A 16,148-nucleotide genomic window follows, 5' to 3' on the forward strand; every position below is an offset into this window, starting at 1 on the left:
AGAAAATAAAACAGAGGTAGCAAGGAGGAAGAAAGAAGAGGGGGGAAAGGGAGAGGAGGGGTAGGAGAGAGTAGAAAGAATGCTAAACTAGAGGCAAATAGAATTAACTTTCAAAATGATAGAAAAGGAAGGTGGAGAATGTTCCTCAAACAGAAAATGCCTTTTTCATAAGTACCATTGTAAAAATGAAGGTTATTACAGATAAATCTGTGAAACTGTACTAGCAACTAAACTAGCAGAAGCATAGATGTTTTTTTTAAAATGTCAAACTCAAGAGATTGGTCAATAATTTACTGTTTGTGTTTTAATTTCAAAGGTGGTATTTATCTTCCTAAGAGCTTTTTTTTATTATAGCAATACTGTGTTTCTGAAATTAAATAAATTTTTAAAAGGTTATGTCATCTTTCAAATGAAAATAATAATGTGGTTTTGATATTTACCCATTAAAATGAGGTTCTGGGTCAGAAGAGAGAATATATGTGAATTTTCTTCCCTGTTACAGGTCAGGGAATATAGCAATGAAAAATGTCTAGCTTTTCTCAATCAGAAGACTTTCCACAGGGTAATTGAATCATTTGTGCTTAAGTGTCTTTCCAACCCCTTCAGAGAATTTAGATTCTCATAGGGCTTCAATCATGTTATTTCACAAAACAAAATTGACAGGAATTTTCATCCTGTGGATTTAGCTTCTAAGAAGTAAATAGATTTTTTCAGAAGGATGGCTAAACATTAATGAAAAATAATTGACAGGAAAATAAAGGTCCTGATTACCAACTCACTGTAAAAATTAATCAAAAGGGGATTTGAATAAGCCAATAATTTTTCACTTCTTTGAGACTCTATGGATTGTATCCTTGTAGTCATTTTCTGCACCCTACCTCTCTGAAATGCTACCAGAAAAATTCTTTATAAACTTATCTTAGACATTTTTTGTTTGAGTTATTATTACATTCATTAATAACAATGAGACCCATAACAATTAATACAAACTACTTTTCAAGTTGATGATTTTTAGAGGGGAATACCCATATGTATGGAATATGTGAAATTAGATGACAACTCTACTCATCTCCCTTCTACTTTGCTCCCCATTTCTTCCTTCCTATAAAAATTCTTAAGCATCTAAAATATTTTGATAAATAAAAATCAAATTACATTTGTCATAGACTTTAAATGCAAGAGACTTTAGAGATCTTCTAGTACAACTTTTTCATTTTATAGATGAATAAATGAGCCTCTGAAGGATAAAATATCTTTTCCAAGATGTCAACTCTTACAAATGGCAAAGGTATAATTAGAGCTCACTCTTTTGGGTCTTTATCCCTATGCATTGTGTCCTTTCTACTTGTCTTTGCTAATTACCAAAAAATACAGAGAACTACTTGTTCACTCACCTGTTTTTAGGGGGCAAGTTACCTTAGGTCAGGTGAGAATACTTTTGCTGCTGAATTAATTTTGGGTGAAAGGTTAAAACAGAAAATACTTAGGGTGGTGGGATTGGATTTTTTTCTAATCGTAGAAGGGCAAAGATTGAAGGGGATCGATGAGGGAGGATGAAGAGGAAGTCTGTAGTTATATGACTAAGATTATTGAAGAATGATAGGAAAAAAGAAAATTAAGTCTCTAGAAATGGAAGAAGCAAAGTACATGGTTCATCTAACTCTAGTCCCAATTCCATTTCATCTCTCTCTCCAAAGTGATCAATCCAAATATTAATAGGTGTCTTTTGTTTAAAAGAAAACTTCCCCTCTCTCTCCTTTTAAAAGCTTGCTTCACCAAATGACACTTCTGTTTTTGGATTTAATAAAATCTTCTTTTCTTTCTCCTCAAGAGTGGAAAGAAGAAAATGAAGTGTATGTGTTTGCACTGCTTTCTTTGAAGAGTGAATTCTAGTAGATTTTTACCCTAGAGAAGGAGCTATACCACTTAACATTTATTCCCTTTTTTAACATTTTGGCCTTTGAACAATCCCACTCAGTCCTAGGGGTGTTTGAGTATCTTTTCCTAAAGCATAAAAAATTATATTTCCCCCATATAAATTTGTTAGACTCCCAGTCGACCCTCTGTAGCTACATCATAAGGATGTAGTTATGGAGTTGGGCCTTGGGTTAAGCTGCAGCTGTGAACTTCATTGTCTGTTACCAATTTCTTTTTCTCTGATCCTTAATATCTGAAGAAGACATGTGCTTTTAGGTGTGGCAAATTACTTTAACGTGATCCATGTGTGTCCTTTTTCTCCTGTGAATTTCTAAAGATTCCTGAGAGTAGACAATGAGTGACACTCTTAGATACATAAGAGGCAATTCATTACAAATCTTGGTGAGGCAGTTGAATGGAACACTGACTGGCTTCTTATCAAGCTCAGTACCTAATTCATTTTCACTGATAAGTTTAGGACCATTAATGGTGTCAATAAGACATGAGTGGCAAAGGGTTACCATGGGGTGACTGGTTAATTAAGTAGACTCTCCAGAACCACCTCCATAATTGGAAGACAAAGATGAGATATACTTATATGATCTGGTCCTGAACCTTAGGTTTCAGTGTCTTGGGTTAGGTTTGTGGGGGCACTAGCCTCTCTTCTTGGAACAAGTATTCCCTTATTAAACTTCTTTTATTCCTAAAACCAAATCCTTTTAACATTAAGCTTGTTGGACCTCCTTCGTCTTTCATCTGACCTTGTTCTCTGTGTGCAGAGATCATCTACACCTAATCTACTTTGCTCTTCTTAAGCTATCATTTTTTGTTTTTGTTTTTTATTTTCTAATGTAAGCAGAGATAATTTTCAACTTTCATCCTTTTGCAAGCTTTTGAGTTCTAAATTTTTTATCACTCTTCCCATCCTTCTGCCCATGGAAACAAATAATTTGATACGGATTATACATGTACAGTTGTCTTTAATATATTTCCATGTTATTCATGTTGTGAAAGAATTAGTACCAAGGGGAAAATACACTGAGAAGGAAAGAAAAAAATTGAAAACTGAATCCACAGTTTCTTCTCTGGATGTTGACAGCATTTTTCTTAATCAGGATTGTCCTTAATCAGTGAACTGCTTCCATCACTGAAATTGCTTATGTTGCTATTAATGTGTGAAATGTTCTCCTGACTCTGTTCACTTTATTCAGCATCAGACATACAAGTCTTTCCAGGATTTTCTGAAGTCAGGCTGCTCATCACTTACAGAACAATAATGCTTCATTATATACCATAGATTGCTCAGTCATTTCTCAATATAAATTGGCATTATAAAGAATATTTCACAAAATTTCACAAATATATTAATAAGCTTTATAATGTCTTTTGTCTTCTTTATCCCTTTACATTAGATCTTTTTTTTCCACTTTTGCTTTGTCTGAGATCAGGATTGCTACCCTTCCTTTTTTTTTTTAACTTCAGTAGAAGCATAATATATTCTGCTCTAGTCTTTTACATTTACCCTGTGTGTATCTCTGCTCCAAATGTATTTGTAATAAACAACATATTTTAGGATTCTAGTTTTTAATACACTTTCCTATCTGCTTCTATTTTATAGGAGAGTTCATACCATTCAAATTCACAGTTAGGATCACTAATTCTGTATTTTCCCCCATCCTATCTTCCCCTCTTTGTACTTTTCTCTCTTCTTCCCCATAGCCTCTTTGACAATGTTTTCCTTCTAACTGTTGCATCTCTCATTCTGCCCTTTCTTCTACCAGCCCTCTTCCTTTTTTCTCCTCCTTTCCCCCCATTTATACATACATATATATATATATATATATATATATATGTATATATATACTTTTATTTTAACTTTACCTTTACCCTTATTTTTACTTATCTTTTCCCTTTTATCAACCTCACCTTTGTCTTTCTTTTATCTCCTACCCTACTTCCCTATAGGGTAAGATAAGTTACTAAACCAACTGGAGAATGTATATTATTCCCTCATTGAGTCAAATCTGTAGGGAATAAGCTTTACTTAGGGCTCACACCCTCTGTTTTCCCCTTTGCTATAATAGGTCCTTTGTGCTTCAGCCAATTGTATTAGTTATTAGTTATCCTTCTTTTCCCAATTTAATACTTTTTATGTCATTTGTTTTATACCTGTCTTCTACCCACATCTTGTCAAAGAATATTCAAACTGTTCTGATAGAAATATATAGTTCTCAAGAACCATTAGCATACTCATATCATAATAAATTTAAACTCACACCCTCTTTTCAAGTACAATCTCTCCAGCTGGCCCCAATATAAATACAATCCTCAGGAGCTAAGAGTTTGAACACATCAAAGTCTATTTATACCCACACTTCCCTTTTCAAGTACTCTCCCTTTCACTGACCCAATAGAAATACAACCTTCAAGAACTAAAAGTTTGATCATATCAAAGTCAATTTATACCCACATTCTCTATCTAAATATGATCCTTTCAATTGTCCTAAGAGAAATAGTTTTCAAGACTTAATTAATGCCCCCCTTCTGTGGACCTTTTTATATATCTCTTGAATCTTGTATTTGAAGAACAAATTTCAGTTCTGCTCTTTTTATCAGGTAAGATTGAAAGTCCTCTATTTTGTTGAAAATTCATCTTTTCCCTTGCTGAATCTTTTAGGCTGGTTGATTCTTGGTTGTAATTCAAGCTCTTTTGCCTTTTGGAATATTATATTCCAGACCTTCCAGTCCTTTAATGTTGAACCTGATAAATCCTGCATAATCTTAACTGTGGCTCCCTGCTATTTAATCATTTATTTTGGATGCTTACAATATTTTCTCCTTTAGCAGAGGATTCTGAAATTTGACTACAGTATTCCATGGAGCTTTTATTTGGGAATCTCTTACTAGGGCTGATCAATGGATTATTTCAAGGACTATTTTATCTTTGATCTAGGATATTAGGGCATGATAATTTCCTGGATGACATTATCTGGTTTTTTAGTCTCATTGTGGTTTTCTGGCAGACCAATAATTCATGAATTATCTCTCCTGGATCTATTTTCCAGGTTGGTCATTTTCCTAAGAGATACTTTCTTCTACTTTTTTAGTCTCCTAGTTTTGTTTGATGGATTCTTGGTGTCTAACAGAGTCATTAATTTTCCATTTGTTCAATTCCATTTGTTCAATTTTATTTTCCTCAGTTAGCTTTTTTTCATTTACTTTTCCAACTGGTCAATTTTACTTTTAAAAATATTGTTTTCTTTAGTTAATTTTTCATATTTCTCCTGTATGACTCTCATTTCTTTTCACCATTTTTCTTCTTTCTCTTTTCTCTGATTTTTAATATCTTTTTGAACTCTTCCAAGAGTTCTTTTTGGAATTGAGATTAGTTCATCAACCCTTCAGAGCCTTCACATGTAGACATTTTTTCCTTCCTTTTCTCTTCTGAGATGGCACTTTTCATCACCACTATGAGAATAGAAGTTGACAATGGTTATCACTTTTCCTTTTTTGGGGGGGGAGGGGACTTTCCACTCTGTCAATCACTGTGTTCTTGGTATGTACCCTGTCCTAGGTAACCCAATCTTGTGCCAGCTTCTCACTGAGCTGGGTTGTTGGGTCCCTCACTGCTTACAAAGGGATCCACTTGGAGTTGGGTACCTCACTGCTTACAGAGCTTCTCTGTGGCTAAAGTTTCTTTCTGATTTGCCTAACTTTCCTACCTACACTTCACTGCACTCCCTTTTTAACTATATAACTGACCTCTTCCTGATATTCTTCCAAGTTGTGTCATTGTTTTTTAGGATCTGTTTAGAGGGTTCATTTAAAGTCATTTCTGGAAAAACTCCAGGAGCTTTCCAACTTCATGCCACCAACTTGGGTCTCTCCCGGAAGTCTTCTTATGCCATCATTTTTAATTGTCCTGCCTTCTCTTTTTCTCTTCATCTGTGTGAATATTTTAGGGCTTGTATATAGAAGAAACACAACAGAAATTTCGGAAAATCACATGACAATTAGAAGTATACCTCTCAAAACAATCTACCCTTTCTTCAGAGTGCCACTTAAGCTTTCTCACCTTGTTTTTTAAATAATAATGATGGCCATTCCGCCTTTCTATCACATACAAAACTGTATAAGAAAACTTCCTTAGCTGATTTAAGAATTACTTAATGTCATCCTTCATTCCTTCTTCTAAACCCAGGTTCACTTTTAGCCAATCAAAAATATTGTTGTTTGAATAATAAAATTGGTTAGGATTTTATCTATTTTGTAACATAACTGCTTTGCCTTCTACTCCTCCCTCAGAATAGAGTAGGAAAAAAAAAATTATTGCAAAGTTGAGTTTTTTTGTTTGTTTGGTTGCTTGTCTTTGCCTCAAAAATAAGAATTAATTTAACCAGTTTAGAGGTCTTCTCAAATTCATAACAGACCTTTTCTCTATTATCTATTTTTTTTTGCTTTCAGTCACTCAGATAACATTTGTTAGGGATTATCAACTGAGGCAGGTAATACTAGATGATGCTAGTACGCATTCAGGAAGACCTGAGTTCAAATGTGTTCTCAGTTACTTACTAGCTGTGTAACTCTGGGCAAGTCATTTACTGTCTTTCTGTCTCAGTTTCCTCAATTATAAAATGGGAATAATAATAGCACCTCTTTCTCAGACTTTATGGAAATTAAAGGAGATAATATTTGTAAAGCATTTAAACCATAGTAAGCCAACTTACTCCCTTTTCTTATCAGTCCCACTAAATTAACTACAAGAACCTGAGTATTATTCTATAGACTCAAACCTATTTTTATGACTTAGATGGTTATATGCATTACATTTTAAAATATCAACCTGAGATATATTTATGCACAGGCAAAATGAATTCAAGGAATAAATGTTAGAAGTATATATGACCCAACTCCTTGGTAAATTTTTTTAAGAAAATGATACTTTGTACATACTTTAGATTTAGTGCATCATCAAGAACTTTCTACTAGTCTCTTGCTACTTAATTAAGCTTAGAATATAAATTTTGAAATGACATATATATAATGCACTATTACAAATATTAGTATGACTACTATATAATAACAGCATACACACTTACACACACACACACACACACACATATATATATATATATATATATATATATATATATACATATCTATCTCTCTTTATGCTTTTTATTTTAATCTTGTCACATTACTCTTCAAACCAAAAGGTACTGAAAGGACCTGTTTTTACTAAAATGTCATTTCATTATTTAGTAAATAAGTAGCTATGAGACATAAGAATGTATATTCTTAAATATTTTAGATTGAAATAGTCAGTTCTTGAGCAACATATAAAATGTCAGAGTATAATTAAGTCACATGATCCTTTTAAAATTATGTTCCCAATGTTTTTTTCTCTATGCTTCCTCCCTATGAAGTAAGCAATTAGTTAAGAATGGTAGAAAATTCTTATATTTTAATCACTTTCACTTACCTAAAAATATTTTATATTATTCTGTCTGTATATATATATATATATATTTATGTGTGTAGATTTGCAGATTTATATATGCATATATTTTGTGTATATATTTGTGTATATGTTTACATGTGTGTTTCTGGGTTATATATATTATATATATATATATATGTATATGCATATATACATATATGTATTGTTTCCTCCCAATAACTCTTTAAAGTCAGAAAATATTTCATCTTTTGCTTTGTGCCCATAGTACCTAACATAGTTCCTTGCACATAGTAGGAGCCTAATTACTGGTTGCTTAATTGATGTTAATACATTGCCATGTAGGACCTAATTTGCATAAGTTGTGAGTTGAAATTAAAATTGCCATAATCTGTATAATGGTATTTAGTTAATATTATGAGCAGAATAATTTTAACATTGTTTTTAATAACTTCTCTAACATTGACCTTCATGAGAGCATAGATGATTTAAAATACTGAAATAGTATTTCCTCTTAGTATGGTGACTCTTAAAAAACCAAAATTATATCCTTAGAGGATGAAATTAATATGCTTATCCTGATTTAAACTAACTTGAAAAATTGTCACTTAGTCTTCTAAAAACCCCAAATTTAAACAACTCGTGTAACAGTTTCAGTGGTTTATCAATTTTTCAATAGCCATAGAACAGGCTGTATGAAAATTGATCACATGATAATGATGCTGTTATGTTGTATAGAGATATTACTCCCATGTGAATGATGCTTGTAGTAGAGAAAGCAATTACATACATACACACAAGCACATGTATATATGTATACATATATACATAGCAACACATGTGTATATAGCATGTAGTAGAGCTCATTTTCAGATATTCTCTACTTGTCCTAGTGTGAAGAGAGTAATTGAATTATTATAGGTTCAAAATCCCAAGGAACATATTCTACTATCAAAATAAATTATTTTTTAAAATTTTCCCCTGAGGTTTTGTTAAGAAATGTTTTCTAAAATCCTCTTACACTTAGTTCCATTCTTCTTAAGTAGATTTATAAGAGTTTTATGAAATTTGTTGCCATAATTTTACTTTAGAATATTGTTCAAAATAGTGTATTTAGTAGATGCATATAAGGCCATCTAAGGCTTATAAGCCCTTATTAAATACCATTTGAATTGTTTCAGGTTTTAAAAAATACATATTTTGATGACTAAAGAATTTCAGCAATGTTATGGGATTCAAGTCTCTGTCATGATATCATGAGCTAATCTAAGTTGTCTGATATAATTTTAAAATCTGTATTTACATTTTTTGTTGTTTTCCTAATACCTTTGAGTAAAATAAAAGTAGCTGTTTTATTCGACTTATACTAGAAGGTAATAAAAGGGCAATAATCTAATTATTAAACCCCTAAAAGCAAACACACACACACGTGTGTGTGTGTGTGTGTGTGTGTGTGTGTGTGTGTGTGTACATATATATAATTAAAATTAGGATTAGAGATTTGTAGTTGGAAGAATATTTTAGTAAAAATACCCATTTTTATGAAGAGCAACAATAATCAAAAAGAATGAATCATCAAATTATAACTACAAACCATAGTTTGCTAAAAAAAAGCCATACCTACTTTTAAATGCTTTGAATTGATCATTAATAATTTAAAATAATGTTTTCAGCATGAACTCTATATCAAGACAAAATAAGTACTGTATTCATTTACCAAATATTTGTTAAGAAGTTATTGCATGAAATAAGCAAAAAGTATAACTTTAAAATTATAACCCAAAGCAGTAATTTACTGAAAACCATGCACAATTTTAAAAGTTTTGAATTTATTCATTAAAATCTTGAAAATAATGTTTTTATTATGAACACTATAGCCAAAACAAAAATAAGTGCTTTTTTCATCTACTCATCAAACCTTTATTTAGTGCCTATTGTGGTCACTGTAGTCTTATCCTTCAAGAAAAAGAATTATTTTATAGGAAACTTTAACCATTTGGCATCTTGACACCTAAAATCCTACAATCTGAAAAGTAATTGATATTGCATGTTTCTTTAACAGGATCATGCAAGCAAAGATCTGGAAGAGCAGTTGCGGGCCGTTTCCAGTGTGGATGAACTTATGACAGTCCTTTATCCAGAATATTGGAAAATGTTTAAATGTCAGTTAAGGAAAGGGGGCTGGCAGCAAAATGGGGAGCACCCCAGTCCTGACACAAAAGAAGAGAATGTCAAATTCGCTGCAGCACATTATAATGCAGAGATCTTGAAAAGTAAGTGCAGGAAAGAAAACATTTAATCAATCATGAAAACAAAACCAGGAGTGGGGGTAGTTATCCTTCCTCAATTTGTCCCAATGCCCCCATCATCTGAGTATCTATACTGTTGTATACAATCTTTAGAATTTCATGTGCTGAAAGGGAAAATATTTATATCTTTTCTACTAATATACTATTGTAATTAAATTGGGAGGGAATAAATACTATATTTCTTATGGTGTTTTAGTACCCTCATTTAGTACCTGGGGGATGGAGCAGTGAATATCCTTTTATGTGTATACATATAAATATATATTTCATTTGTATGCTTGTTCTTACCAATATAAGTACACTCCATCTTGTAAGACACCTGATCATTCCCTCAAGTAAGGTTTCCTAATGTTCCATTTACATGCAATGGAGAGAAAAAAGTCATTTTTTTTCAAAAGGTGCTTTATGAGTGATTGTTCAAAGATAATGATTGACTTCAATAGACTCAGGGGATACAAATCAAAAGAATAGTGGTTTTAGGATCAGAGGAATAGGATTTAAATTTTAGCTCTTTCACTTAATGCAAGACTTTAGACAAATCTCAATTTCCTAAGTCTCAGGTGTCTTATCTTTAAAATGAAAGATTTGAACTAGATGACCTCAGAGGTTACATCTACTTTAAAATCTTTGATTGTAGATCTTTGTGAATAAGCATTGAAAATAAGTAAGACATCCCTTGCCCACTATTCCTCTGTTTCCTTTAGTGGATGATATTCTGTTGAATTAATATACAGAAAGCTTTCTTCAGTTGTTAAATAAAATACTCCAAATTTCATATTATTATCATTAGATTTGAATTGTTAATAAGTATAATTTGAGGCAAAAATCTTGAAGTGAATAAATAGTCTTTTCCTCTAATAGCATTTTTAGTGGTAAAATCAAACTAGATTTTAAACATTCGGATCAATAGAAATACCCTTTACCTCTCAGAAACATAAGAGTAATTTAAAGTGAATGGTCTATAATCATTGAGTGTTAGAACCAAAAGGGGAATTATAGATGAAGTACAATAAAAAACAGAGCCAGAATTCAAATCCAAATCTTAGCAGTCTTTGGTTTACAAGTGTATGAATATTTCCACTATACCATGTACAGGCAAATATGATTAACTTGCAAAAAGAGAGGAGGATATCTTACCTTATTTGCAGAAATAGTTATACACTATACAGATGCAGCATTGCCACTTCATAGATTTCCCAGAAAGCTCTTCCAAGGATAGTGTTGGATAGTGACCAGGTCCTTCTGCTCATTTGCATTTGGTTTAATGAGTACAAAGCAATAATGTTTATTTTACTTGAAAACCACACAGACAATGCATGCCGAAGAATACTGACATGATACATTGCTTTAGTCTTTGTAAATAGTAGATATTAAACTCTCTCTGAAGCAAGGAAAAAAAATTTGCACATAAATTTCCACAGACTGGTCTTTGTGGTTTTTCATAAAGTGTAAAGCCTTAGATTGCCTAAAATTTGGGGAAAGGGGTTTCCTTTGAAAACTTCCTCAGCTCTTCAGCTCCTTTATCCCAGTATTTGGGATTCTTGCTCCCACATTTTTATTAAATTTTCATATTTGACCAGATAAAGTACCTAAGAGTATGAACATGTTGGTATTATTCTAAATGTGAGTGACCTCCTGCTGCCATGTTTCCTTTATAACTTATGGACTTCCCTATGACTCGGCAGGTATTGATAATGAGTGGAGAAAGACTCAGTGCATGCCACGTGAGGTGTGTATAGATGTGGGGAAAGAGTTTGGAGCAGCAACAAACACCTTCTTTAAACCTCCATGTGTATCCATCTACAGATGTGGGGGTTGCTGCAACAGTGAGGGACTGCAGTGTATGAACACCAGCACAAGTTACCTCAGCAAGACGGTAGGTATTTCAGTCATGCTTTGAGATCACTCCTGATTAATATATACCTGTAACAGTGGGCATGTTCTGGTTATACATTTATAGAGACTTTGAAGAGAGATCTAACCAGTCCAGAATGTATAGTGTAAGTTCTTTGTGGATCAAATTGCTGCAGTTTTTCTTACTAAAATTGTGGTGCTTTTTTTTCTTAGGAAGCCCTAAAGAAAGCAGCAATGCTTGATAAGGTCGATAAAAGATTAATTAAATAAAATTAAAATTATTTTAAGTTAGAAAATACAAAAGTCATTAAGGCACATTTGTATAATTATTTTGTTAATTTTAAGTAGTTTTAGCACTTCTACATGTGGAAATATGACCAATTTTTTTAAGGTTATATAGTATAATCAAGGGAATGGCAATTAATTAATATAAACTAAAGAGTTCAACAAAATCATGATCATTTCAATTCTACTAAGTGTCTACTCTCTGCTAACCTCTGTTTTGGGCACTGGAGATACAAAGCCAAAAATAAGTAGTTCTGATACCACATCTAAAGTGTTTTATGTAATCTGTGCTTTCCCTAATTCTAAAATTTAAGACTTTTAGTGAGCAGAAAAGCATGTATGAAGATTAAATTTGTAAATGGCTCATTTCATAACTTATGTACTTGGGGGGGATATGTATGGCTGTGTATATATATGTGGGGGGGGGGTGGTATATTGTGGGCCATATATAGAAGAAGAGCCTCCCTGCTGAAGCAGTTATGTGCATAACAATCCAACTGAGCATTATATTGTTTATAGAGATTTGAAATGTAGTGTGTTTATGGGCAAAGATATGTAGAGGACTGGTGATCTAGGCAGGATTAATTCAAATTCCAACAGTAAAGGAATATTTGTGTGGTATTTTCAAACCACTTTCAAGGCTGGAGTTGACAGAAAAACCCACATTAACATTAAAATGTAATCCTGTCACTGGTTAACCTTTGAAAATCAAATCTTTCTCTTTTCAATTTGATATGTGTGCTTTAAATTTGATATGTTAATTGCTATATGGGTATAGGGTATGATTTTTCATTGAAATAGGTACTAGAAATATTCAGAGAGTATCAAGGTTAGGAGAAGCCTGATCTCTAATCAGTCTCAAGATCTTTTACTTTTTCCCCAAAAAACATTTTAACTTTATACTCATGATTTCTTCAATGAAATATTGTTCATCTTAGCAAGACCATAAATTGAGAATCATTATATAAAATGCTAATTACTTGTTTTCTGCCATATTTGCTCAACACATCTTGAAAGAAAAAATTGGCATATCTGTTTTAAAAATTTCTTTCCATTCTTTTCAGATAAGAATTGTAAGGAAAATTTATTCTATAAACATGAATTTTCTATTCAGCTCTTTTTGTCTAAATTCTTAAGAATAAAATTGGCATGTGGTGATTTTGGACCTTGTATTCTTCCTTTATTTGTCCCACTACACATAGCTTTGTAACAAAGTCGTAAGTATTCTATTCTTCAAACATTTTTCAAACAAATAATTGATTTTTGTCCTTATTCTTGTTTAGTTATTTTCAGTTATGTCTGACTCCTTGTGAATCTGTGGTTTTCTTTTCTTTCTTTTTTTTCTGATTTTTGCAAGGCAGTGGGGCTAAGTGACTTACCCAAGGCCACACAACAAGGTAATTTTTTTAGTGTCTGAAACCAGATTTGAACTTAGGTCCTCTGACTCCAAGGCCACTGTGCCACCTAGATGCCCCTTCTTTGTAATTTGTCATTTCACTTCTCTAGCTCATTTATACATGAGGCAAATAGGGTTAAATGACCTGCCCAGGATCACACAGCTAGTAATAAGGTAAGATTTGAATGCAGGAACTTCCTGATTCCAACACAATCACTCTATCCATTGTAACAACTGAAATAGCAAAAATTATACAATCATCTACATGTCATATTTAAAGGAAATAAATTAATTTATTTCTTATAAAATTAGTAAGAGTTTACCCATAGAATCACATGATTAGTATTTGTTAGCAATAGAAATTATTCTCAACATGGAAGGATTTTCACTAGTTAACAAACTTTTGATGCTTAAAAAGTACAATAAAACAGTACAAATATTAAATGCAAGGGGCCAGGAAAATATAGTTTAAAATATTTTTATTACATAAGACATTTAATAAAATAATAGCTAACTAATCAACTAAGGAATTATTGCTTGAAAATTTTACTTGGTACAGCTTGTGCATCTTACTACTGAAACAAACTTTCTTTCCAAAATATTTTTATGAATATTAAAATTTCTACATTGGTAAGGGCAGACTGCATTATCAATTAAGTAGTTGGAATCTCCATTTTCTAAGTCATTGATTCATTGCATTAATAAATAGAAAATGATTGTGTTGCTCAGATAAGTCTCCAAAAAGAATCATCCCTTCACCAAATTTTTCTTTATTATAAAAATGTTGCTATTTTGAATTACTATTAAGTTACACACACAAGAATTTGGTCTCATTTCTTTGGAACTGCTTGAGTTTTTTCTATAAATGAAATAGTTGAAGTAGATAGTCTTCTGTACTTAAATTCAGGACGTTCTCTGTTTAAATCTCCCACCAGGTACAGTTGTCTGATCCCAAATCAATTCTTCTTGCTCTTCCTATCCTGTCAAATGTGTGTGGGTGTGCGGGGGGGGGGGGGAGTGAATGTCTCAAAAGCCCTTTCAACCCTTAAAACTATGATCATATAATCCTAAAAACCAAATAGATTATTTAGATCTTTGGGAAATTCAAAGATATTTTCTTTGTTATAATATCAATAAGATATATTTCTTAAGACTACACTTTTCCCAAAAAGGTTCTCCTCATCCATGTTGATGTTCAGTTGTTTCAGTTATGTCCAACTTTATGGACATTTGGGGTTTCTTAGCAAAGATACAACTTTGGCTTGCCATTTCCTTCTTCAGTTTATTTTATAAATGAGGAAATGAGACAAACAGGGTTAAGTGACTGAGGTTAGATATGAACTCAGGAAGATAAGTATTCCTGATTTCAAGTCCTGTGCTCTATCCATGTTGGTACCTAGGTGCTCTCCCTTGCCCATAGTACAGTTTTTAAAATTCCAATTTCATTTTAATTATAAGATAGTTTAACTTAAGCAAAATATTTATGAAAATAGAATTTTAGCTGCCATGATTCTAATATAGGATAGTATGTGATGTCATTTCTTGTTGTAGAGTTGTATTAAAACCATATCAGGTTGATTGATCTTTAGAAACTTGCATTTGTTTTAAGATTCAACCATAATCATTTTAAATGTGACTAAAGGACAAACTTTGGACTTGGGAAACTTAGCTTCACATTCTATTATTTGTAACACAGTAGTTACATAACCTAGATGAGTCATTAACTTTTTCCTATAATTATAAAATTCCAAAGAAAGTGTTGATCTGTATTGATCTAATGAATGATACATATTGGAAAGTACTCAAAGGAGAAATCTGAGGTAAAATGTTAAAGGTTTTAAGACTCTTTTATCAAATGATGCACAATTCATCTTTTTTAGGTGATTTTAGCCATCTATATTTCTTTAGTTATATGACTAATTTGTACCTTTATCCATAAGGATAAGAAATTTTTCTTTCCAAGACCTGTGTTTGCTGCTGTATTATCACTATACAACAGTTAAGAAATTCGCATATTGTGAAATGATCTGTATTTTGTTATTACTTAGAATTTCTAAAGCTGAATCACTTTATTTGTCTTTGTAGTTATACTATTACTTCGTGTCCATCATATTGAGGATAGTTATTCATTTATATTCCAAGCCACCACACAAAGAAATTACTGAATGTTTGTCAGACAAATCCCTTACAAAGGGTTTGAAGTGGGTGCTCAATATGTCAAAGGTCTGTCTGAAAATTTTGGCTTAGGTCCTGAATGCTTATAGGAAAGAATGTTGAACTTGGCATCAGGAAACATGGGTTTGATTGTTGTCTTGGATGCTTCTTAGCTGAATAAATTATCTGGCTGATATATAGGATTCTTTAGAGGAAAGCCCTTTGCACAAAAACCTACAAATGTGTAATGAGATTTCTTACAATATTAAAAAAATTATCTCCTTAAAAGTTTTATATTTCCTGTTCATCTGGATCATGAACATTATGGTTTAAACAAACTTGCAAATAGAGATAGGCAAAGTTAGAAAATGCCTAGGACATAGTTTGCAAAGGATACATAAGGGTCATTTTAAATATTGCTTTTATTTTTAATACCACTTTTATGACACATTGATATTTATTTCATAATAAGGCAAAGCCACATGTGTTTAATGAAGGTCTTCCATAAGCTACATCAGATGCCAGTTTTTCTATCATAAGCCTAGGAGTGCTACTGACAATTTCCAAAGCTCAAAGATGTGCAAAAACATTTTCCTGGACTATACTTAGCTCCTCGGTATTAACACCATGAGAAGAATTGACCTTTTCATTAAACAATAAATACTTCAATGATATATGGTTGCAAATTTTAAATATATACACTTTAACTGTTTTTCTACTTGGAAATTAAGGAAAAATGCTTTATTTTTCCATATCACCTGATGTCAATGAAACC

At 32.2% G+C, this 16,148-nt stretch overlaps 1 protein-coding gene across 3 annotated transcripts in view; it reads left to right on the forward strand.

Annotated features, from left to right (window-relative positions):
• The window catches only part of VEGFC (vascular endothelial growth factor C), a 170,945-nt gene that overhangs the window by 107,830 nt on the left and 46,967 nt on the right, over window positions 1-16,148 (forward strand). For all 3 annotated transcript variants that reach the window (XM_074228922.1, XM_074228925.1, XM_074228923.1), the window contains exons 2-3: window positions 9,438-9,648; window positions 11,370-11,560. In XM_074228922.1, the coding sequence (XP_074085023.1) occupies window positions 9,438-9,648; window positions 11,370-11,560 (402 nt within the window). The remainder of the gene's footprint in view (window positions 1-9,437; window positions 9,649-11,369; window positions 11,561-16,148) is intronic.

The sequence above is a fragment of the Macrotis lagotis genome, chromosome 3, assembly GCF_037893015.1.
Source record: "Macrotis lagotis isolate mMagLag1 chromosome 3, bilby.v1.9.chrom.fasta, whole genome shotgun sequence".
NCBI lineage: Eukaryota > Metazoa > Chordata > Mammalia > Peramelemorphia > Peramelidae > Macrotis > Macrotis lagotis.